At 45.1% G+C, this 23,688-nt stretch overlaps 1 protein-coding gene across 1 annotated transcript in view; it reads right to left on the bottom strand.

The window, feature by feature from the left end:
- Positions 1 to 20,506, bottom strand: part of LOC148539072 (heparan sulfate glucosamine 3-O-sulfotransferase 2-like) — an 82,800-nt gene extending 62,294 nt beyond the window's left edge. Inside the window, exon 1 of the mRNA XM_088451898.1 lies at positions 19,845 to 20,506. Within this exon, the coding sequence (XP_088308024.1) occupies positions 19,845 to 20,365 (521 nt within the window). The 5' untranslated portion in view covers positions 20,366 to 20,506. The remainder of the gene's footprint in view (positions 1 to 19,844) is intronic.
- Positions 20,507 to 23,688: the final 3,182 nt, after the last annotated feature.

Here is a 23,688-nt window from a genome sequence, read left to right as displayed (position 1 = left end):
AAACAAATTTGGTCCATCAGGGGGGTTTCTGGGTTCTCAGAAACCCTCCCTGCGTGCGCGTATGTGGCCCCCAATGATAAAGTATCCAACTCGCTGCGAGCAGCAGCGGTTGATAAAAATTCACCAGGGCTATTCAACATTGCTCCGGTGCGGAGACAGTTGATACAAAATACAGCTGTCACCGTGATCTGTCACTACTACTTCTGTAGCAGTGAAACTTAGTACAGACAAATTTTGGGGGTTCATGCAGGTGCACAAAACCTCAGTGTCCATTGGAAGGAGCTGTACAGGGGCGGAAGAATTAGAAAGAATCCCTCTTTGCAACCCGCGACTCCTTCCCATAGGGAAAGAGCGGGGGTGCGGGAGCAAACGCCAGGGGCGGATTGGGATGGAGAACCAGCCCAGGAAATTTCTGAAAGCAGCCCTAATGGGGGCGGGTCTGTAGAGGAGGTGGGGGTCTGTGGAGGGACGGGACACTCAGGCCTGATAGTGAGTCAAAGGCAGTCGTAGTCTTCCTTGTGTCTATTGCTGCGCGTTTGGGACTTTAAGGTAATGCCGCTACAAAGCCCGTCCCTGGTGTACAGCCGTGTACCTGAATGTGTGAGGACTGAGATGCCCACTTTCAGTGTCTACAGATGCTGCAATCATGCTTTGTGCATCTTTATACTCCACCATCGGGCGGTGAATCTTGCACAAGCCCTTTGCTAGAAAAGTTAAAAACTGCCATACATATCAGGGGCAAACACGCCTGTCAATAGAAAGCGCGTCCAGACGATATCGGAAGCTGGTTCCTGGTTTGAAAACAGAACCACAGTACTTTCTACTGACTGGCTTATATGCCCCTGATATGCCAGATTTTAACTTTTCTGATGTACGTTTGATGATCCCTAAGTAAACCATTGTGCATTTAAAATTCTACACTATCTGTGCCTTGTTTCTTTTGTCTTTGAGATATATAGATATATACATATATGTTAAATATTATTACAAACTATTAGATTATGTAATTTATACTGCCTGAGGGCCTGCTTCAGAGATGTGCACTAATGCATTTGCAGCTGCAAATCTCTACGCAGCTACTGTGCAAAAATATGCAAATGGTGCTGCGCTTGGATTTGTATAGAGACATCCACCGGAGGCTTTGCTATTCCCAGGAGCTGCGTACGAAGATGCAGCATCGGTCGCAGATTAGTCAGTGATCAAAGTCCTGAATAGCTGTATAGTTGTGCAGCATGGCCACATTGTGTATGGAAGTGCAGGGTAAAACACGCCAAAGAAAATGACTGTGACACGCATGTGTTTTGGTTCCACTGCCCCAAAAGCCTGTCAATCACTTTGCGATTTAGTCCTCACTACAAGTGTTGTCACTGACCAATCGCTGCCCGTGTGCAGTATGACTGTGACGTATGCCCTGTGTCACCTCTGTATGAAGCAGTTAGAACAACAGTGCCAGCTGCACCTTACCTTCAGTGTTCTGCTGGAGCCATGAGGAGTGACTCATGGAGCTGAGGGAAGGCCCATGGGAGGAGCTGCTGCTGCTAAGTATGCGCAACAGCTCCCCCTCGCCCATTTCACTCATACTATACAATGAGTTGGAACTAGCGACTGATGGGCTCAGCAGCAAAAATATGCTTGGTCCCATTGCCCCCAAAGTCCCAACCTCCCCTGTGCAGAAGACACTTAGGGGAAGATTTACAAAGCAGCGGCTTACAGAAGCATTTAAGTATTTAAAATGGCACCCGCAGTCAGTGTTAAGCACGCCAGGCTTTACACTGACCGTGGGTGCCCATTTAAAATATAGACCTGCAACCCGCCAGGAAAGATTGGGTTACAGAAACCGCTGCTTCGTAAATTCTCCCCTTAGGGCCTGACATGCACACAAATTCCCTTGCGATTGAGAATTTGTATGCAGCGGATCTGTCACAGCAGAGCGGAATTGCATTGAGACGCCCACTAAGATGCCAGGGTCTTTCAGCTGCATATTAATTTTCAGACACAAGGGCTGCGTTTTGCTCGCCACCCCCATTACGTGGTCGGGCTAGCTCATGTTGTATGAAACACTAATTTTGCCCTCTTATAGCCTCTTCTAGTTATATACATCACTGTCATAGTACCCCATAGTACGCACAGCACCCTCCATAATACCACTCAGTATACACTATACCCTCATAATACAACTGACTATACACAAACCCCCATATAACACCATTCAGTGTACACAGTACCCAACATAAGCCCACTCAATCTACACAGTGCACTTCACCATAATACCTTTCTGAGCACACAGCGCCCCGATTTTACACTCCAGTATACACAGCCCACTCTCCCTCTCCCATATTATTCCTAGGTACACACAGCACTCCCATATTACAGAAACACAGCCCACCCAGCTCCCATATTACTCCCAGTACACAGCGCCCCGTATTACATTCCAGTATACACAGCCCCCATACTACCCCTCAGTACACACAGCACACATATTACAGTCCAATATACACAGCCCCCTTACAATATTACCCCCAGTACACACAGCACCCACATATCACAGTCCAGTATACACAGCCTGCCAATATCACCACCAGTACACACAGCACACACATATTACAGTCCAGTATACACAGCCTGCCAATATCACCACCAGTACACACAGCACACACATATTACAGCCCAGTATACACAGCCCCCCTTATCACCCCTCAGTACCCAATATTGCAGTCCAATATACACAGCTCCCCTTCCCATATTACCCCCAGTACACACAGCACCCACATATCACAGTCCAGTATACACAGCCCGCCCGGCAGCAGCGGCCTGACAGAGGAGTAAGTCCTGATCGTCCTAAAGGTAAGTATAAACTAACCTAATTTTACCCCCTAACCCTCCTTTAGGGTGCCTAACCCTAACCCCCCTCCTGTGCCTAACCCCCCAGGGGGGTGCCTAACCCTAACCTCCCCTTCCCCTAGCCTGACACTAACCTCCAGGGGGGAGTAAAATGACAGGTGTCTAGATTTAGACGCCTGTCATTTAACCCTCGCCAGGATTAAGTAGTCTGGAAGCCGGCGGTCGGCATTGCGTCCGCTGGCTTCCTAAACGTATACCAGCCCACTCATATCACCCCCAGAACACACAGCACACACATATTACAGCCCAGTATACACAGCCCGCCCATATCACCACCAGTACACACAGCACACACATATTACAGCCCAGTATACACAGCCCGCCCATATCACCACCAGTACACACAGCACACACATATTACAGCCCAGTATACACAGCCCGCCCATATCACCACCAGTACACACAGAACACACATATTACAGCCCAGTATACACAGCCCGCCCATATCACCACCAGTACACACAGCACACACATATTACAGCCCAGTATACACAGCCCGCCGATATCACCACCAGTACACACAGCACACACATATTACAGCCCAGTATACACAGCCCGCCCATATCACCACAGGTACACACATTACACACATATTACAGCCCAGTATACACAGCCCGCCCATATCACCACCAGTACACACAGCACACACATATTACAGCCCAGTATACACAGCCCGCCCATATCACCACCAGTACACACATATTACAGCCCAGTATACACAGCCCGCCCATATCACCACCAGTACACACATTACACATATTACAGCCCAGTATACACAGCCCGCCCATATCACCACCAGTACACACAGCACACACATATTACAGCCCAGTATACACAGCCCGCCCATATCACCACCAGTACACACAGCGCACACACATATTACAGCCCAGTATACACAGCCCGCCCATATCACCACCAGTACACACATTACACACATATTACAGCCCAGTATACATAGCCCGCCCATATCACCACCAGTACACACAGCACACACATATTACAGCCCAGTATACACAGCCCGCCCATATCACCACCAGTACACACAGCACACACATATTACAGCCCAGTATACACAGCCCGCCCATATCACCACCAGTACACACAGCACACACATATTACAGCCCAGTATACACAGCCCGCCCATATCACCACCAGTACACACAGCGCACACACATATTACAGCCCAGTATACACAGCCTGCCCATATCACCACCAGTACACACACATATTACAGCCCAGTATACACAGCCTGCCCATATCACCACCAGTACACACACATATTACAGCCCAGTATACACAGCCCGCCCATATCACCACCAGTACACACACATATTACAGCCCAGTATACACAGCCCGCCCATATCACCACCAGTACACACACATATTACAGCCCAGTATACACAGCCCGCCCATATCACCACCAGTACACACACATATTACAGCCCAGTATACACAGCCCGCCCATATCATCACCAGTACACACATATTACATTCCAGTATCTCCCCCCATATTACCCCAAAGTACACAGAGCACCTGCATGGTACCTGGTATTCTGGTTTCTACTGTAAAAAGCAACTGCAGGGAGCCAGGACATGGTGGTGAGGAGAGGCAGCACAGGCACCAGGCAGGGTAATAGAGCTTATTTCCCTGGCAGGCAGTCACTCAGACGAGGAGCAGGAAGAGGAGGATCCAGCCACTGTGACTGTGTCTGTGAGATGCAGTGGCTGCGCTGCTGCAGCCGAACAGCTTATTATTTTGCCTCTGACTGCAATGTGCCTCTGCACAGAATCGGCCTGCGGTGCAGCAAGGGGGAGGGGTGAGGACCAGATCAGCCCAGTCCTGACCGGCCCAGCGGGAAATGCCCCGACTTCCCGGTGGCCCAATCCGCCCCTGGCAAACGCCATCTGAAGGTGGCAAATCCCGCAGTCAAGCTCCAAAAATATTATATTTTCAGAGCTTGATGAATTTGGTTCCCTATACTAGTGTATGGGGACAGACGGCCATAGATCGGGGCAGAAAGGTAAGCAGGAGATTTATTTATTTATTAACAGTTTCTTATATAGCGCAGCATATTCCGTTGCGCTTTACAATTGTAATCATTAATAGAACAAAACTGGGTAATAACAGACAGATATATAGGTAGGAAGGCCCTGCTCGCAAGCTTACTATCAGTCATACTTCTGCATTACCTTCATAATGAATAGACCCCAACGAGAGTTCAGGCTACAGTACCTGCTCATTCTGTGACTGAGATATTGGTTTGTGGAGATTTCCATGTGACATGGGGCTCTATTTACTACAATCCGCATTGGTAATGCAGATTGTAGTGTGATATTAACAACTGAATTTGCATTGCGAATTCAGGCAATATCACAGGGATTTACTACAAATCCCTTGCAGCGACAGAGCTTGCGATAAAGCTCCGTCCCTGCGAATCCCCTTCGCACACTAGTCACGGTATTTTCGCAAAAAATACCGTGACAAAGTGCCCGCGCATGCGCCGACCGGCTGCCACTGCTACCCCCGGCACTAAGCCCCGCCCCTGTCATTAAGCCCCACCCCCACGATTGCGGACCCCCCTCCCACGACCTCCCCTCCCTTAATAGCACTTACCTGCAGTCATTGGTGCTCCGGTGATAATAACGCCAGGTGGAGTTATTATCACAGGGCTTTCCCCGGTATTTTTTTACAATTTATTTTTAGTAACTTGCACACAGATCACATTTCCCTTTACAATTATGGGAAATGCGATCTGATTACTGAAAACAAGTGATACTTAGGGGTTGGAGTAGGATTTTACGAATTCTACGCCAATTGCCCTGTAATAACTGTAGGTGATGCTAAAATAATGTGAAACGGGTGTGAAAACACCCTTTTTCACTTTATTTTAGTAAAAATAATGTTAATAAATAGAGGCCCTGATTCAGAGCCGGACACTCTGACAGAGCGCTCGCTCTGAATCAGGGCCGTCCCTGCTCCTTTTTGGAGCGGCCTCCTGGCCGCTCGCATAGCTGTCGGTGACCACCCACAGCTATAGCGAGCGGCCAAAATGATGGTCGCGATGGTCAAGACCATCGCGACCATCGGCCTTGCGACGAGACCCTGCAGTAGGGTCTTGCTGCCGCAAGCCCAGGAGTGCTTTTGGCTCTATCAGAGCCAAAAGCACTCCCACTGACATCACTAGTGATGTCAGTGGGGCCGGACCCAGACGGTAGGTGTTCCCATGGGAACGCCTCCGTCTGGGCAGCCACGCCCCCGGCGTGCTGTCAATCACCATCGGCCATGCGCACTTGGGCACCATCGACCCGCTTGCGAGCGCTCGCGAGCGGGTCACAATCGGGCCCAGAGCCCATGGTCCCAAATTATGTGTAGCACAGTACAGCTGTGTTACTTGGCAGATCTGTGCTGTATGTATACAATCACACCTCCACCATTGATGGCTGCTTAGCTGCTAACCATCGATGGTTGATGGTCTCCTGCTTTTTGGTTGCTGAAAATGTGGTCTTGTGAGATTGTAAAATGTGTTCTAGGTCTCATAAGTAGACAAATTATAGCCAGACATTTAATTCCGTACACAAGCCTAATATGAGCAAAGTACCAGGAATCCAATGTATGGACACTTCTGTCTCCTTTTTGGCATACCATTATTTATCATTGTAATGATGTATCATCCATGATAGGAAAGACTTCCAGCAAGTGATTTACTAGCATTATGTCGAGTGAACTAGATATCTGACAATTCAAGAGAAGGACAGGAGAACCCAGAGGCCTTGAGTACCAAGAAAAATGTGCAGTATAGATGTACAATTTATTTTTATCCTCAGTCAGTGTCTGTTCCCCACTTGATTCTTACAGTATCCGTCTTATCCACCATCTAACAGATGCAGCTGACAGCGACAGTCGTCATACAAATGTTCGCAGCCTGGCGAGCTGCACAGTGTGCGACCAAAGCTGTCTTTTCAAGGTAACCCAGCGTCTGATAAGTGAATATTGTTGACATTACCAAAACATAGTACATAACAGAGATATAATATGATAATGTCAAATAAAATGACTTCTAAACATAATGCAACCGGCTAAAGTAGAGACAAGTAATAGGATTTGGATTACACTGTGATTTTATACAGATTGAGGTAAATAAAAACCCCTTCACTGAAGAACAACCCTAAGATTTACTGTAACTCACTGTCGCAGTTCTCACTGTTAGAAAATGACATTGGAAACTTTATAAAATCAATTTCAGCATTATTTAGATTCTGACTTTGTCATGTCAACAACTTTTAGATTGTTCTACTATCTCAACCACGCATAAAACGCATAAAACGAAGTATAAAGGCGGGTATCCACCCCCCGATTACACAGAGCGATTGAACGATACCGACATCATTATCGTTCAATACCGGGCACAAATCGGGCAGCTTAATGTCGTCTTTGACATCTATCATCGCCCGAACATGCTGGTCATAACGACAGATCGGCCATGTTTGGGGATGACGGAGGGTGCCTACACTAAACGACCGATTGCTCAGTGTAGGCACAGCAATTACAATGTCGTAATCGTGCAGTCATTTCACAGTCTGCTAGTGGATACGCACCTTTACACCACTAGCCATCTGAGGAATAGATCTCACTCCTAATAAATATCTGTTTGAAAATATGCACAATTCATAGATAAACATAATTACATTGGTAATTAATAGCAATCAATGACTGCAAGCTACTTGATTTTCTCATGAACCTCCTTTCCCCCAGTAAGTGACTGCTCTCTGGTTTAACCGCACATAACAGTCAAGACACAACTGAAATAATCATGACCCCCTTTTCCGCAAACACCTGCGCCTCCGTAATAAATACCGCCATTTGCAGTGTCTGCCTCGCTTTAACGCTGCTGAAGAGAATTTGTTTCCATTATACACTGTCTGCACAGCACTGAAAATCATGACACCAATACAAGGGGAACAAAGTACATGGTGTGTACAGAAAAAGGACCCAGGAAAACCTCAAGATTTTTAGGCGATTCAATGAAAAGAAACGGACAATGGGAAATGTACTAAGCTCGGGAAAGTGATAGAGAGAGTAGAGAGTGATAAATGACCAGCCACTCAGCTCCCAACTGTCATGTAACAGGGTGTTTGAAAAATGACAGTTGGGAGCTGATTGCCTGGTCGTTTATCACTCTCCAGTTTATTACTTTTTAGAGCTTAGTACATCTGGCCCATTATGATTACCTCATCGGTCTTTTCACCAATACGTCTGTCTGTTTGTTGGGCTAATCTCGAGAACCACTGGGTGGATTTTGATGCAGTTTTCACTATTCTATAGATCATTTATCAAGGAAGGTTTAGGTGTATGAAACATTAATGTACGACGAAAGGGAGCCGAGCAGTGACGATTTTAGTAAAGCAAGTCAACGAAAAAACTGTCCCTGGTAGGCGTCTGTCTGTTTGTTCGGGCTAATCTTGGGAACCACTGAGCGGATTTTGATGCAGTTTCCCACTATTCTATAGAGCATTTGTTGAGGAAGGTTTAGGTGTATGAAACATGAATGTATGACAGAAGAGAGCCGAGCAGAGACAATTTTAGTGAAGCAAGTCCATGAAAAAAATGGACGTCCAAGCGCTTTCTTGGCTACCGCTGCCTAAACCGTTAAAGATTTATCACAACAATGGACTTTATTTTATACCATGTAGAGCAGAGGTCGCCAACCCGTAGCTCGCAGCCCTAATTTGGGTAGCCTTCCTAGCTGCAGTACTGCTGAGTCAACAGGTGTCGACTGCTTTTAGGGCGAGTGACTCCTGCCCAGCCCTGCTTATATTTTTTGCTCCTCTACTGTACTTACCCTGATGGAGCTGGTAATTAAAAGTGAAATGTGCAACGATATCACTGTATTAATTAAATGCATTGTTGTTTTCTATGAAACATTTTTTTTTTTCATTTTCATTAAATGATCTTTTTCCGTTATTAGCCAGATTTATTTATTTTTTAAAAAATCTTAGTAGCTCTTCAGGAGGTTTCGTTTTTCTTGAGTAGCTCACATCCCAATTAACGTTGACGACCACTGATGTAGAGATTGATACGTATTATCCAGTTTCTCCAGAAAAATGTATGTAAGCCCTGTTTACTGATATATAATTTCAGGTTTTGCTTTTTTTTTTTAACCGTTCCTATTTCTTTTATGTGAAAAATGATTCTTCAATTTCAAACGAGTCCAATTCCCGGCGAGAGTCTGCTTTGGCATGGCAATAAATAATGCACAGGGAGAGACACTTAGCGTGGCTGGAGTTAACCTATGTGGAAACTGTTTTTCTCATGGACAACTTTACATGGCTCTTTTGCGTGTCACGTCAAGGCTAAGGGGTCTATTTATTAAGCAGTGTTAGGAGACAGAGTGATAAGTGATAAGGTGCCAGCCAATCAGCTCCCAACTGTCATTTTTCAAACACAGCCTGTCAGATGACAGTTGGGAGCTGATTGGCTGGCACCTTATCACTTTCTTATCACTTTTCACTCTGTCTCCTAACACTGCTTAGTAAATAGACCCCTAAATCTTTTCGTGTTGACATCCAGAGGGAAAACGACTGATGCCCTGTACAAGGCAATCTTATTGCTCCTGTACGAAGCCGGGGTGTTTCGCTAGTTTAACAATGCTAGAACAAGAACACATATAAGATGCATCTCGTAGTGGCAGCTTTTTTTGTGTGAAAAGGGCTGATTATATTAATCCTAAACATTTAATGTTTATTACTGAAAAAACTAAAAGACAAGAGAATACAGAGCTGTTACCAGTGTAGAGAAAATAACCCACTATCTGATTGCTATTGTACAATACAGAATCCACGTGAGCCAAGTCCCTGGTGTCCATTACACAATATATAGAATATTTTCTTATGGCCATTGTACAATATATACAGTAGACCAGGCATGTCAAACTCAAGATCCCAACCGGCCGAATATTCAAGGTCTAATAGTGTGTGGGCCGCAAGAAAAAAAAGTCTCAATAATATGCTCCAGGCCCCATCCCCACATGACATAATATTAGTAAAATGCTTCAGACCCCCCTTGCAATAATTTGCTCCACAAACACCAGCCCCACTCCCCCAGTAATAATATGCTCCAGACCGCCTCCCCACAAAATTATATATATATGCTCCAGCCCTTCCCCCTGCTCACTTCCCCACACACATGTGCACTGAACAAGACTGTGCCCCCCCATGTGCCTCAACATTCTCCAGCCCCTGTCTCCCAGCCTCACTATTCCCCAGCCCATCTCTATGTTTCACCATTCCCCAGATTTCCCAGCCGTGTCTTCAGCTCCAATCCCCCGTTTACACTAGTCAGGCAGACAGATATATTAAAGTATAAATTTACTTACTGTCCCTTCTATTGTCTGTTACTCCTCTGACAGGTATAAATGAAGTATACATTACGTTAGGTGGGGGGAGTACAGTGGGGACAGGGTTACAGTACATTGGGTGTGGAACTTCCATGGATGCAGGCAGAGCATGTGCTACAGAGCCCAGAGGAGCGTGGGACCCAGCAATATAACATGACTGTTCTATAGATAACATAACAGCTACCCACTGCTGCGGGTCACCTCTACTACACAAATGGTGATAAAGATATCATCACATCTCTGGTCATCCATGGGAAGATAGGAGACATGTCAACTGTATTGTTTTCTTCTGGAGACCTTCCACATTTTCACCCCATCTCACGCCCACCGACTGGCATCTAAAATGTTTTATCAGACTGAAGTAGAGAGATAAGATATATGGCGCCTCAGAGACCTCAGTGGGGACTGCCTTAGTTCAACTGCCTACCTGGGGGTTCTATGTACTAAGCCTTGGAAAAAGATAAAGTGTACGGAGATAAAGTATAAACCAATCAGCTCCTAACTGTCATTTCTCAAACACAGCCTGTAAAGTGACAGGAACTGATTGGTTGGTACTTTATCTCCGTCCACTTTATCTCTTTCCAAGGCTCAGTACATAGACCCCTATATCACTAACAACCCACAGGACAACACATCCTGTTTTGTGCAGAGTACTCTATAGTGCACACTTGACCATCAGAGAATGGTCTTCTGCAGGCATGTCAAACATGTGGCCCGTGGGCCGCACGTGGCCCAAATAAAATTTTATGTGGCCAATAGTGTGGGCCCAAATACATATATTATGAGGCACAGCCCAGAGCCCTTCATTCAACCCTGCTGCTCTGCTCAGCTGGCCTGGCTGCCGCAATTGGAGCTCAGCTACGATCAGGCAGTGTTACTAGTTAAAAAAAAACATTGCCAACTGGGGAGCTGCTGCACATTCCCACCCGCAGCTGCTCCTCCCATAAGCCTTTGCGGAGCCGTCAGTCACCGCTGACGGTTCCGCCTCCAGCCTGTCCGCGGCCCAACTCCAGCCCGTCTGCGGCCTTCCCTGCACACACAGCAGCAGCCTGCAGCCCTGTACACACAGGCAGAGGTAAAGAACAGGAGCCAGCACCGTCCCGCCAATTCTGACTGTCTCACAGTAGTGATAGAGCCAAAATCACTCCGGAGCTTGCGGTTGAAAACCTCAACCGCAGGCTCCGGCTCGCAATTTCGATGGTCGCGATGGTCTCGACCATCGCGGCCATCACAAAGCACGCTCGTATAGCCTGTGGGTGGTGACCCACAGCTATACGAGCGTCCAGGAGGACGCTCCATGAAAATGGAGCCCGGCCCTCATTCAGAGCGTGCGCTCTGCTCAGAGCGTACGGCTCTGAATGAGGGCCCTTATTTTAAGGTCATTAATAAAAGTTACATTTTAATTTATATTGTTGAATTATAAGAGTGCCCCAGAAAAAGAGCCTTCTTCTTCTCTTTTTCTTTTGTTCGAAATATTATTGGCTCTGGGGAGCACCACCAATTGAGTGATTACGGATGAGATATGACATCCTGGATTATTCCTTACATTTTGGTCTAACCACACCTGTATATAATAATTCTGTGCGGAGTAAAACTCCTTTCCTTTTTCCTCCCTTAGGGGTGCCTAACAGTAACCTCCCCCCAAGTGCCTAACCCTAAGTCCCCCGGGGGGTGTGCCTAACCCTAACCCTCCCACCCTAAACTTCCGGTGGGGTGCCTAACCCTAAGTCCCCCGGGGGGTGTGCCTAACCTTAACCTCCCCCGAGGGTGCCTAACCCTAACCCTCCCACCCTAAACTTCCGGTGGGGTGCCTAACCATAAGTCCCCCCCGGGAACCCTAAACTTAACCCCCCCCCCCGCGCGGCTGTCTGTGCCCGGTGCCCGGCTTACCATTGATAGATAAGCCGGGTGTCGGGCTCCCAGTGTAGGTAAAATCACAGGCATCGGGAATTCGACCCCTGTCATTTAGCCCTTGCCGGGATTAGACAGTCGGGAGGCCGACGGTCGGGAAGCAGTCGGGAAGCAAGCAGTCGGGAAGCCGATGGACGGAATACCGACCGACAGAATCCATCGGCTTCCCAACTACTTCCCGTCAGAGGATACCTGTCATGAAAGGTTACACTTATTCAGAGAAAAAGGAACACAGCGGAAACATTTAATATAAGTATAATTGTTCACTGCCTGGGCTACTCCGTATATTTTAAAAACATTATTGGATTCTCTGTGTACTGAAAATGGATGAGTGGTACTGAGGGATGGAGGCCCCTTCCTAAATTTGCTATGGCGTCCAATAGCTTCTAGTTATGAGCCCTGTATTTCTTTTTGCTCTTCTGACGATTATAAAACAGTGAAAAGTCCTTTATCAATGATAACAGGACATTTCACTGCTTCCCCCTATTCATAGAAGGGGTTATCGTGGAGAAATCTCTTATTTCTCCAGCGGTGCCCCCGATTAGTATACACATCGCTTCCCCTTACAGTAGTATGGGGAGAGCAAATCATAGAAGCACAGAAAGATCAGCTTTCCGTTTCGCTGCTATAAATTTAACCTCCATCTCAGGACGGCGAAATGTGTCTCCTAAGTGGCTGTCTCCACCCCCTTCTCTGTCTCTGGCCAATCAGCAGTGCCCCTGCTCCCTGTATGTCGGTGAGCAGGACACTCTAATATATGCCGGGTCACTTAAGACTGCTTACTGCCCGCTGCACCCACTTCCGCTGGTCTGTCCTGTATTTAGATTAATGAAATGACCCGGCATATGCCTGGTCACATCATTCTGCTGCTGAGTCCTAATGCCCTGTGACTTTCTCTGCTGATGGCTCTGGCTGGCGCATGCACAGAGGCGCCCAGCTTCCAGAGACCAAGATATACAGCTGTGCGGCACATCACCAAAGGATCGCAGGGGGCCGGTTCTCCAGACTGGTAAGATTACGTGAATTGCTCCTAATCTAAGCTATAGATCTCACCGAACTGATTCAATCTATAGTAATAAGTAACAATTCACCACCACCACAGATCTACATGAATAGACCCCAATATATTGCCCTGAGTCATTGGCCCGCCATGATGTCTAGTTTAATGTCAATGGATAACTTGAACATTTTTTGTATTATTTTTTTATTTGAGGCGTTACAGTACGCAGAAATATATAGTACTAAACAATAAAACAATATAAATACAATATTGGAAGAAAAAAAAACAGTGGTGCAATAAATTTGCTAACCATTGCCAATAATACAATAAAATAATAAAATGAAGAGATAAACAGCAACGAGCTACGATCCCAACCATTTGGAAATCAAAAGAAAGAAACAGTAGAATCGAAAATACACATTTGTCATGTAAACAAACAAGTCCAGTAGTACGATTAGATAAATGAACTCCATAATCCAGGCGGAAATTTGAACATTTTAATTTGTACCTATTCAGTTATTCTGCCCTTCCTATTCATCTTTGTTAAATTTTATGCCGGGACTATTAGAGATCCATACAGGTACATATGGGTAGTATATATCTGGTCAAGAGGTATGATACAATCCGCATTAAAATAGTCAACCAGATAAATATGAACAAAATGGTAACGTTGACACCCTATGATAGAAAAAGAAACACTTAGGGGTATATTTACTAAAGTGAGTGTTTTCAGAAATGGAGAAGTTGCCCATAGCAACCAATCAGATTCTACTTAACATTTAACTAGCACCTTCTAAAACAGGGGTGGGAAACCTTTTTTCTGCTGAGGGCCATTTTGATATACAGTATATACCATTATTTGCATGCCCGATGCAGGCCACGCCCCCTCCGTGTGATGTCACACAGGGGCAGGGCCATAATCGCCGGGGATTACAGCAATGCTCGGAGCATCCTGTGGATGCTCCGGGAGCTGTAAGGGCAGTGGTGTGACCATCTGAAGCGTCCTAAGGACGCTCCAGGCTGCGCTGCTGCATAGATTTTAGCTGCAGGGTGCCATTCAAGGCACCCTGCTAGCCAGGTGGGGCTAGCAGAAAAAAGCTCTGAGGGCCAGACCAAACCCGGGCAAGAGGTTTCCCATCCCTGTGGGGTACCCCATTTTGACACAAATCAAGTTTGTGTCAAAATGGGGTACCCCACCTGTTCTAGAAGATAATAGCTAGAATCTCATTGGTTGCTATGCATAGGCAAATGCAAGGGGGGTTTCCATCTGCCTGGAAACCCCCCTCCCCAGTCCACACCATGACTACTATAGAAATAGTAATAGAATAGAATTTTACTAGAGCTGCATGTTCTTCTCAGTATCACAAATGAAATAATTAGCAGCATCTGTGGATCTTCTAACATGTATAATAAGCCAGTAACAAATAACTTGTGCACCAAATAGGATATCTGGAAAACATTCAGAGCCCAATATGTACATATTTGTCCAGGGCAGTGCTAGGTTCTTCTGCTGCTCCCAAAGGCTCCCGGACTTGCTACAATGTACTAGAATGGTGCCTACATCTGAAATAAAAACAGTCAGCTCAGGCAGGATGGCCTACTGCCGCATCTAATGGCTTACTGTGATCGCTGGTCCTGTATATGCTGGAATTAATACACACAATACACTTTGTATGACGCATATTAAAGCTGGTTAAGTGCTAAGTATGTCTTCTTCATGGACTGGCCACACTCACTCGAAAATAAAGCATTTGGAAACCCCCCTCTAGAAATACTGCGTTTGCCACTGGCTATGGGCAACATCTCCACTTCTAAAAACTCTCACTTTAGTAAATATACCCCATAGGGCCAAATGTAATAGGGTGAGAGTTTAGAAAATGTGAGAGTTTAGCAGTAATCTCTCACATTGGTTTAGTTTTATGTTCAAAATGGGAAAACATCTGGATGAGAGTTTAAATCGTGAGAGTTTTTTGAGTGTAAAAAACAGGCGAGATTTCATGTTCTCAGACTCTGGGCCTAATTCAGCAAGGACCGCAGTTGCTAATGGTGCGTACACACTGGGCGATTAAAGTGGACGACTGAACGATAACAATATCGTTATCGTTCAGTCGTCCACTTTATCGTCCATTTTTAACACAAAAAAGATGAACGATGACGACGACGCGCGTTCCCGCGGGTCGTTCGTCATCCTCGTTCATCGGGCTGACATGCAGGCCAACCTGACGACCTCGTCAGGTTGCTGCATGTCAGGGAATGGGTGAGAGAGCCCGGCGCTGAACGATATCGCTAATGATATCGTTCAGCGGCTGTGCTCAATGTCATGAACGACATTGAGCACAGCCTGCCGGGGACACACTAGACGATATCGCTCAGGGAGCATATCGTCTAGTGTGTATGCACCTTAAGACGCACGCAATCGGCTGATTGTTGCTTTCTGCCAGCGCACGCATCACAGTGCGTGTGCGCGAACCGCCCACTGCAATCGTGACTGCGATCGCAGAGGCTACACAGACCCATGGCAGAGTGATTGACAGGAAGTGCCATTTGTGGGTGGTGACGGGGGGGAGGGTCAGCTGAACGCAAGGGTGCCTTTGCATTTGCACACTGTTTCAGGGGCGTACATAAATTAGCCACTGCGATACCATACGCAGCCTGAGGCATCATAGCGTGGGCTAAAGTAAGCAATTCCTGAGTGAGGTCTGACCTGCCTTAACTGTGCGTATGGGTCAGATGTTACTCGATGTTACCGATTATTTTGCTATTTTACCAAAGTATACGTATGTGAGTAAGGGGAAGTGGGCGTCCTTATGCCAGGCTGCGATCGCAATGCGAATGCAATAATTTGCTTATCACTGCTGATATTAGTAACTGCGTTGCGTACGTATTAGCAGAATAGTGATCCTTGCTTAATCAGGCCCTCTATTACATTGGCCAAGTTTAAAAAGTGTGAAGCCGCGTATCCACTAGGCGATTAAAATGAGCAATTGAATGATAAAGACATCGTTATCGCTCAATCGCTCATTAATCGTTCTCAAATCGGTCATAAAAATGTTGAAAACGTTCAGCAATGCGCACTCCCGCTGGTCATTTTCGACATCATCACCTGAACATGTCGGTCAGTCTGGCAATAACGACAGATTGGCCATGTTCAGGGATGAGGGAGGGTGCCTGCACTGAATGACATATCGTTGTCAATGTTGTCATTGTACTGTCGTTCCTCTATCTACTAGTGATTACGCACCTTCAGAGTTTACTGCTAAACTCTCACATTTTCTAAACTCTCAGCCTATTACATTTGGCTCATTATGTTTTATCTCTCTGAGACCCATTCCATATTCTGTTTGGCTCCACATCCTTAATGAAAGTTACATCACTGTGAAAGGAATAGAAACATTTAATGTAATAATAAGTATAAACTGAATACTACCTGAAGTACTCTGAGTATGTCAGGTATGTGCAGTCAGGGTAGGCAGAGCCTCCCCTGTCATACTCCTGAGATTTGATATAAAAAATAATTAGAATAATACAAAGAAGATATTTATAACTTATAAACATCTTCTCTGTTTATTGTTAATCGTTTTCTCCCTGGGACTGCAGGGAGACGAGAGATGAGGCAGCAACAGCTCAGCCTCGCTTCTGTATAGTCAGACACTGCTTGCAGAGCTGGGGACAGGGCAACATCACGGGCAGTAAGCTGCACAGGAGAGCTAATAGGGGCATGCCTCTGAGTATGGGGGGCATGCCTTGAGCACTGATGGACACCTTAGATGTGTCATGTGGCCAGGAAGTGCACTGCAGTGTTTAGAGATCGGAGTTCTGTCAGCAGCAGCAAGGGAAAACACAGTGATGTAGGTAGGAGAATCAATTGACACCGAAGCTTAGTGTAGTGAGGGGAGAGTTACAGTGAGTAGGGGGTGAAACAGGCTCCCAGCACTCAGACCCATCTCCATGTGTGCCTCCGCAGCCATTGACCTCACCGCACTGCATAGCATTATTAGAGCCATAGGGCCTGATTCTGTGTTGCATACTCCGATTCACGTAGACTGTAGTCGCACCACCCCTTAATCATTCTTCTCAAGAATTGTGTGGGCAACTCAGAATCCTACTGTAACTCTGCATACACCCCTACTGCACACCTATCTCCACATTAGACTATGAACACACGCCCAACTGCCACCCACTGACACCTGTCAGTGGAGGTCGGTTAGACTTGCGTACGGGACATAATACCTCTGTACATACGCATATATGCATATATTGCAAGTGACTGGGACACATGCGCATAGTAGATAATTGCACCTGTGGCCGCTGTGCATGTGACTCAGGCCCATACAGTTCTCCTGCATGATAACCACAACTGGACACAGGTATTAGGACACTGAGGGGTTAGGTGAAAATTTTCAACTATTTTTGTACAAATTAAGAATCGGGGCCATTCAATATAAAGGTAATGCAGGAGATATCACAGATATCTCCTGCTTACCTTCCAGTCCCAGTCTGGCTTGCTGTCCCCATACAGTAGTATGGGGACCTAAATTCATCAAGCTTTAAAAGCTATACATTTTCAGAGTTTGATTGCGGGAACCTTCGCCTTTTTCAGATAACGTTTGCTCCCACATCCCCCACTACTACCTATGGGAAGGTGTCCCGGTTGCGAAGAGGGATCTGGTCGGATGCCTCCGCCACTGCTCAGCTCCTTCCACCGGAAGTTTGCCCAAGTTAATGCATGCACAGTAGCGGCAGTGCTAAATATTACCGCTGCTAAAACAGTGATGAATGGATTCGTGGGGACAGCTGATCTTCGGATTAGCTGCCTCCGCACCGGAGCAATGTTGAATTGCTCCGGTACTCGCAGTGAATTAGATACTTAATTAGGGTAGCCGAGCTTAACTGTTTTATATGTTACAGCCGAAGCATACTTTGCACAGCATATCAAATATAAACACACGATAATAATAATCGCAATATCAGCATGGGACTCATTGTTTTGTAGGAAAGTTGGTATTGGAGCATGAAATGTTGCATTATTATTTAGGTGTTTAATAGATATTTTTGATTCCCTTTGTTTTCAGGGAGCTAAAAATAATTTCACGGCTCAATTAGGCTACTGCATACATCTGTAGTACAGTAAATTATGATACTCACATCAAGTTGAAATGAATATCAAAGAAATGTGAAGTTTAATGTCAGCATCCTACATATAATATATACCATAGAATATATACCATATTCATTCTATTGGGAGGAAAGACAAGTGAACTTTGTGTTATAGCTAAACACTGTAAGAGTCCTTTGCATTTCAACTAAACAATAAAATAACCTTTGTAATTAAGGAATATCTACTAACATAGATCATTTAGACTAACAAGGGAATCCCCAGCGGGGCACAAGAAAAAAGCCTCCCACCAAAAATCCTTTCATATCATCACTTTTGTGGTATATTGTTATATGTCCCATAACAGGTTTATTTTTTGTACATGTATGTATCATATGTACAGTTAGCACATATTTGTGTTTGTAAATATTTACTGCGGGTATTAACTCAGACCTGTCGCACTGTGTCGCTATATTTCTTATACCTCCTATACCCCAATCTGCAAATCTTAGGAGAGAAAACAATTAAATAGAAAAACAAATCTAATTTACAGGTAATATACATTAAAGATGCCAATGTACAGATTACAGCCTATAATGCAATTATAGGATTAAATATACGTATATAGCAAATAGCTTTTCTTTTTTTGTGTAGGAAGGGTGAATTCAGGACACTCAAATGGTTAATGTGTATTTTAAAGCTGAGGAGACACCGTGATAAATAACTGTACAGAATATGGTAATTTCTATATACATACAAATGTGTGTACCCAGGCTCATGCTGTTCTGCAATACTTCTGGTTCTGCAGTCATTTCATTATCTGGCAGAAATTGTCTTTCTCTTCATTTATACCCCTAAAAAGTGATCCTGACCCCAGGCTAGACATGAAGCTGGGATAAACGGTCACCATGGAACTTGGGGTGAAGCCACTGCGAGGACCTTCTCCAGTGGACACACAATATTGGAACCCATCTGTCATCCTCACAATGCTGGCAGCCTGGCACTATTTCTGCAGTCCTTGCAAGGCTTCTAGGTAACCACTTTCAATCATGCTAAATGATTCCTCTTTCAGATGTGAGTTTTAAGATGTGTCAAATTAACATTTTGGTGACTCCTAAAATCTTTAAGGAGTGGGAAAAAAAAAGACATGGAATAAAGATGAACAGCTCCTGCTAGCACAGACCACATTATTTATAAGTCATTTAACCCCATCAACGCCAGAGAGTTGTCTAGCTCTCAGAATACTCCAATTAACCATTATCTTACTGTGTGAAATGGTTGGAGAAGCTTTGAAGAACTTCACAATTAAGATTAATGAAAGCTAAGGAGCCACTATTAGAGTGTACTTTGTAAGAACATCATAATCAAAGATGACAGGTAGTGGTTCTTTTTAGTGGATCAACCATTAAAATCAAATCCTTTTTTTGTAAAGGTTGTGAAATGAGTTTGTATGTATCCTCCAACACATAACTGCATAATGAATGGCAAACGAAAAAGTACATAGATATCAGAGGAGTTATACTGGCATAAAGTGGGCACTTACCTGTACCAGTCCAGACCCCTCTCATAGTTCCTGTCAAAGAAGTGGGGTTCGGTGCCCATAGCTCGCACCTCAGGGTGCACCCTAATAAATTCCAGTACTGCCCTTGTGCCTCCCTTTTTGACCCCCACAATGATGGCTTGGGGCAACCTCTTGTGCCCATATCTGGGGGCAACAGTGCTGTTCACAGAGGGGTGCGCCTTCTGCTCAGTGGGCTTTGGAGGGGTCCCCGTTATTTTGGTGGGCTCAGTGATATTCCTGACACTCCAGTCGGTATACGGGAGGTCGGTACCGGTGAAGGGAACGGTGGCCCCGGAGTGTGGGCAGAGGAGCAGCTTCTGCAGTAGTTTCTTGCCCCCCAGCACTGGTGGATGAAGGGGGCAGCTGAGCTGCTGGAACCCTCGGCTGTGCATAGTAGAGTGGCTGCGGAGGATGAGGTTGTAGCAGAGTAGGGTGCAGGATAAGCAGAGGGTGCATAGGAAAAGGTATCTCCGTGCCCGGCGGGGGCTCAGTCTGGGTGCCATGACTCATAGCACAGGGGCCACATTGTGGCCCCCGGGCTCCTGCATGTGTGACTGTCCCGGAGCTGCAGGCAGAGCCAGAGCCCGGTACTGGAGCCTAGCACACCCCCTTGTCTGACTGCGAGCAGCTGCGGAGGGAGGGCTTTCAGGAGGATCCCCCCCTCCACAGTCTACCTTAACCCACCAAATGCTATAACGGGTCAGAGATGCATCAACAAAAAGGGTTAACCCCTGCTCTGCCATTCCGTCCATTACACGTCGGTGTCATTATTACTACACCCGAGATGGCAGCCCTGGCTCCGGGCTCTGCACTGCCTGGCATCTCGTGCTAGTAATCCCTGACACCGCTGGGAAGCTGCCACATCCAATCACAGTGCTAATAACCTTATACCATCAACGCCAACGTTCTACACACCATGTAATATATGTCCCCCCTCATGTAACCCCAACGTTCTACACACCATGTAATATATGTCCCCCCTCATGTAACCCCAACGTTCTACACACCATGTAATATATGTCCCCCCTCGTGTAACCCCAACGTTCTACACACCATGTAGGCATGTAATATATGCCCCCCTCATCTAACCCCAACATTCTACACACCATTTAATATATGTCCTCCCTCATCTAACCCCAACGTTCTACACACCATGTAATATATGTCCCCCCTCATGTAACCCCAACATTCTACACACCATGTACTATTTGTCCCCCCCTCATCTCACCCCAACGTTCTACAAACAATGCAATATATGTCCCCTCTCATCTAACCCCAACGTTCTACACACCATGTAATATATGTCCCCCCTCATCTAACCCCAATGTTCCATGCCCTACAGCCGCATGCTACCACCCGCAGCCACATATATGTATAACTGGATGTAGGGTCGTATGTTTCTTTAAATAAGCACTTTATACCTCGATGTTTTTTTACCCACAATAACCAGGATGCAGGTAAATCTTGAACAGTCATTGGCAAACGCAGGATTTCTAGCGGGGGGTTTCCAAATGCTTGACTTTAAAGCAAGTGTGGCCAGTCCACGAAGAGGGCATAATCAGCAATTAACCAGCTATAATATACATAATAGGAAGTATAATGTATGTAATAATTCTGACATATACAGGACTAACAATCACATTATTCCATTATATGCGTATGTAGGGCCATCCTGCCTGAGCTGATTGTTTTTAGTTCAGATGTGGGCACCTTTCCAGGTTATATCAGCAAGTTCCGGGAATCTGGGGGAGCAGCAAAAGCACCTTGCCCTACCCTGGACATATATGTACAGATTGGTCTCTTTATGTACTGGCTAGTTCATTATTATACAGTATTATTAATTAAGCATATAGATGGTCTATAGCAGTGCACCCCTAACTGCATGTTTTCCAGATGTCCTAGTTGGTGCACAGGTGTATTTATTACTGGCTCAGACATTTTAAAAGATCAACAGGTGGTGCTAATTATTTAATTTGGGACACTGAGGGGATCTTAAAAAAAATGCAACTTTAGTATTATATGCTATTTCTATTGTGGTCATCATGGTGTGGGCTTGGAAGGGGGGTTTCCAGGCAACCGGAAAGCCCCCTTGCGTTTGCCTATGAACAGTCATCAATTAGTTAAACATTGTTCCTTTTTGTGTTCTGTCAAGTCTTGCACAACAGGACTATATATATGATTTAATTACTGGGACATATTTTTTATAACTCAGTTCTACCATGCTGCTCATATAATAAGTATAACAGCTATAAATAATTTGCTAAATTACCATTTGCAGATACCTTATGGGATGCTGGCATCAGGCAGCATCTTCTCCTGTCACCTAGGGCCCATGTCTTTTTCTACAGTATATAAAGTGATATTCCAGAAAATGGGTGTGGGTAAAAGCTGGAAACATAGTAAATGCATTCAAAAAGCTGGATACCATATAAAGTGTATGGAAAAAGCCGGAAAGCTTCTTAAATGCATTGAAAAAGCTGGAAATCATATTAAGGGGTGTATTTTATCAAAGACTGGAGAGAGAGAAAATTGTGAGAGATAAAGCACTAACCAATCAGCTTCTAACTTACATTGTACAAGCTTTGTTTGAAAAATGACAGTTAGGAGCTGATTGGTTAATACTTTTTCTCTCACAATTTTATCTCTCATCAAACTTTAGTACATTGACCCCTAAATGCATTAAAAAAAGCCGGAAACCATAGTAAACATATTGAAAAAGCCGGCTTTTTCAATCAATTTACTATGATTTCCAGCTTTTTCAATACAATTAATATGGATTCCGACTTTTTGAATACACTTTACATTGTTTCCGGCTTTTTCAATGCATTTACTATGTTTCCGGCTTTTACCCTCTTCCCCAGAAAATCTATCCACATTGTTACATAAAAGAAACAAGGTTGGAACAGATTTTAAAGGTCCATGTTCTTCTTTGCCTGCCCTCGCCCCAGGCTGCACTTTCTGCAAAAGCCTAGTGTGGAATAACCACTCAAACCCTCCGCAACACTTTTTGGTGTATCTGATCAGGAGTAATATCTGCACACCATTTAAAATAAGCCTTACATCAGACAGTGTATACCTAAAGCCCTTCACAACAGTCCCTATTTAGGAAGGATAGTTCCTCATTAGGACTCAAATCCAAACATTTAACCCTTTGCAAAGTTTCCACCAAAATTGTTGATCGTTTGGGGCAACTGTCTATTAGCTCAAGGCTGCCTGTTTATCTGTAAAAGAATTATAGATACCGCCGTAGCTGTTACTGGGCACTTTAATGCTATGCCTTGCAGCCAAACTTGCAAATAGTTTTACTGACAGCTTGTAGTAGTATCCAGAAGATGGTAGATTTTAATGACCCCCCCCCCCAATTTGTTGTGACTGACAAATTAAAACATCACACATTTTATTTGTCCTGTCAGTAAACGTATAACATGTAGGCAGCCCAGCTACGTATGACATCAGACACGATGCATAGCTGCTCTGCTGGGAATGCCGCAGATCTGTGTCATATAAAAAAACAGAGTAGAATTAACAGAAGGACCCCAGAAAGACACATCTACAGGGTGGAATATACAAGACAATTGGGCCTACAGTATTTATCAAAATGAGAAAAGCCTTATCTCCAGCATAGACTGACGTTTTTGTCAGAGATAGGGCTTTTCCTTACCTATAAAAGGGTAAATCAGGAGGGCTTCCCAGTAGGAAAGACTATCTAACAAGGATCACTGTTGTACAGGTAATGCCGCAACTCATCTCAAATGAATTCAAATGTGCGTTGTTTATTTTAATAAACCAGTTATTTTTTTTCAAATATGAGAATTGCATTTAAATA

Source organism: Taudactylus pleione, unplaced genomic scaffold (genome assembly GCF_031769625.1).
Source record: "Taudactylus pleione unplaced genomic scaffold, aTauple2 ptg000032l, whole genome shotgun sequence".
In the NCBI taxonomy this organism is placed as follows: Eukaryota; Metazoa; Chordata; class Amphibia; order Anura; family Myobatrachidae; genus Taudactylus; species Taudactylus pleione.
The sequence above is the reverse complement of the archived record's forward strand: the minus strand, read 5'-3'. Positions and strand labels throughout refer to the sequence as shown.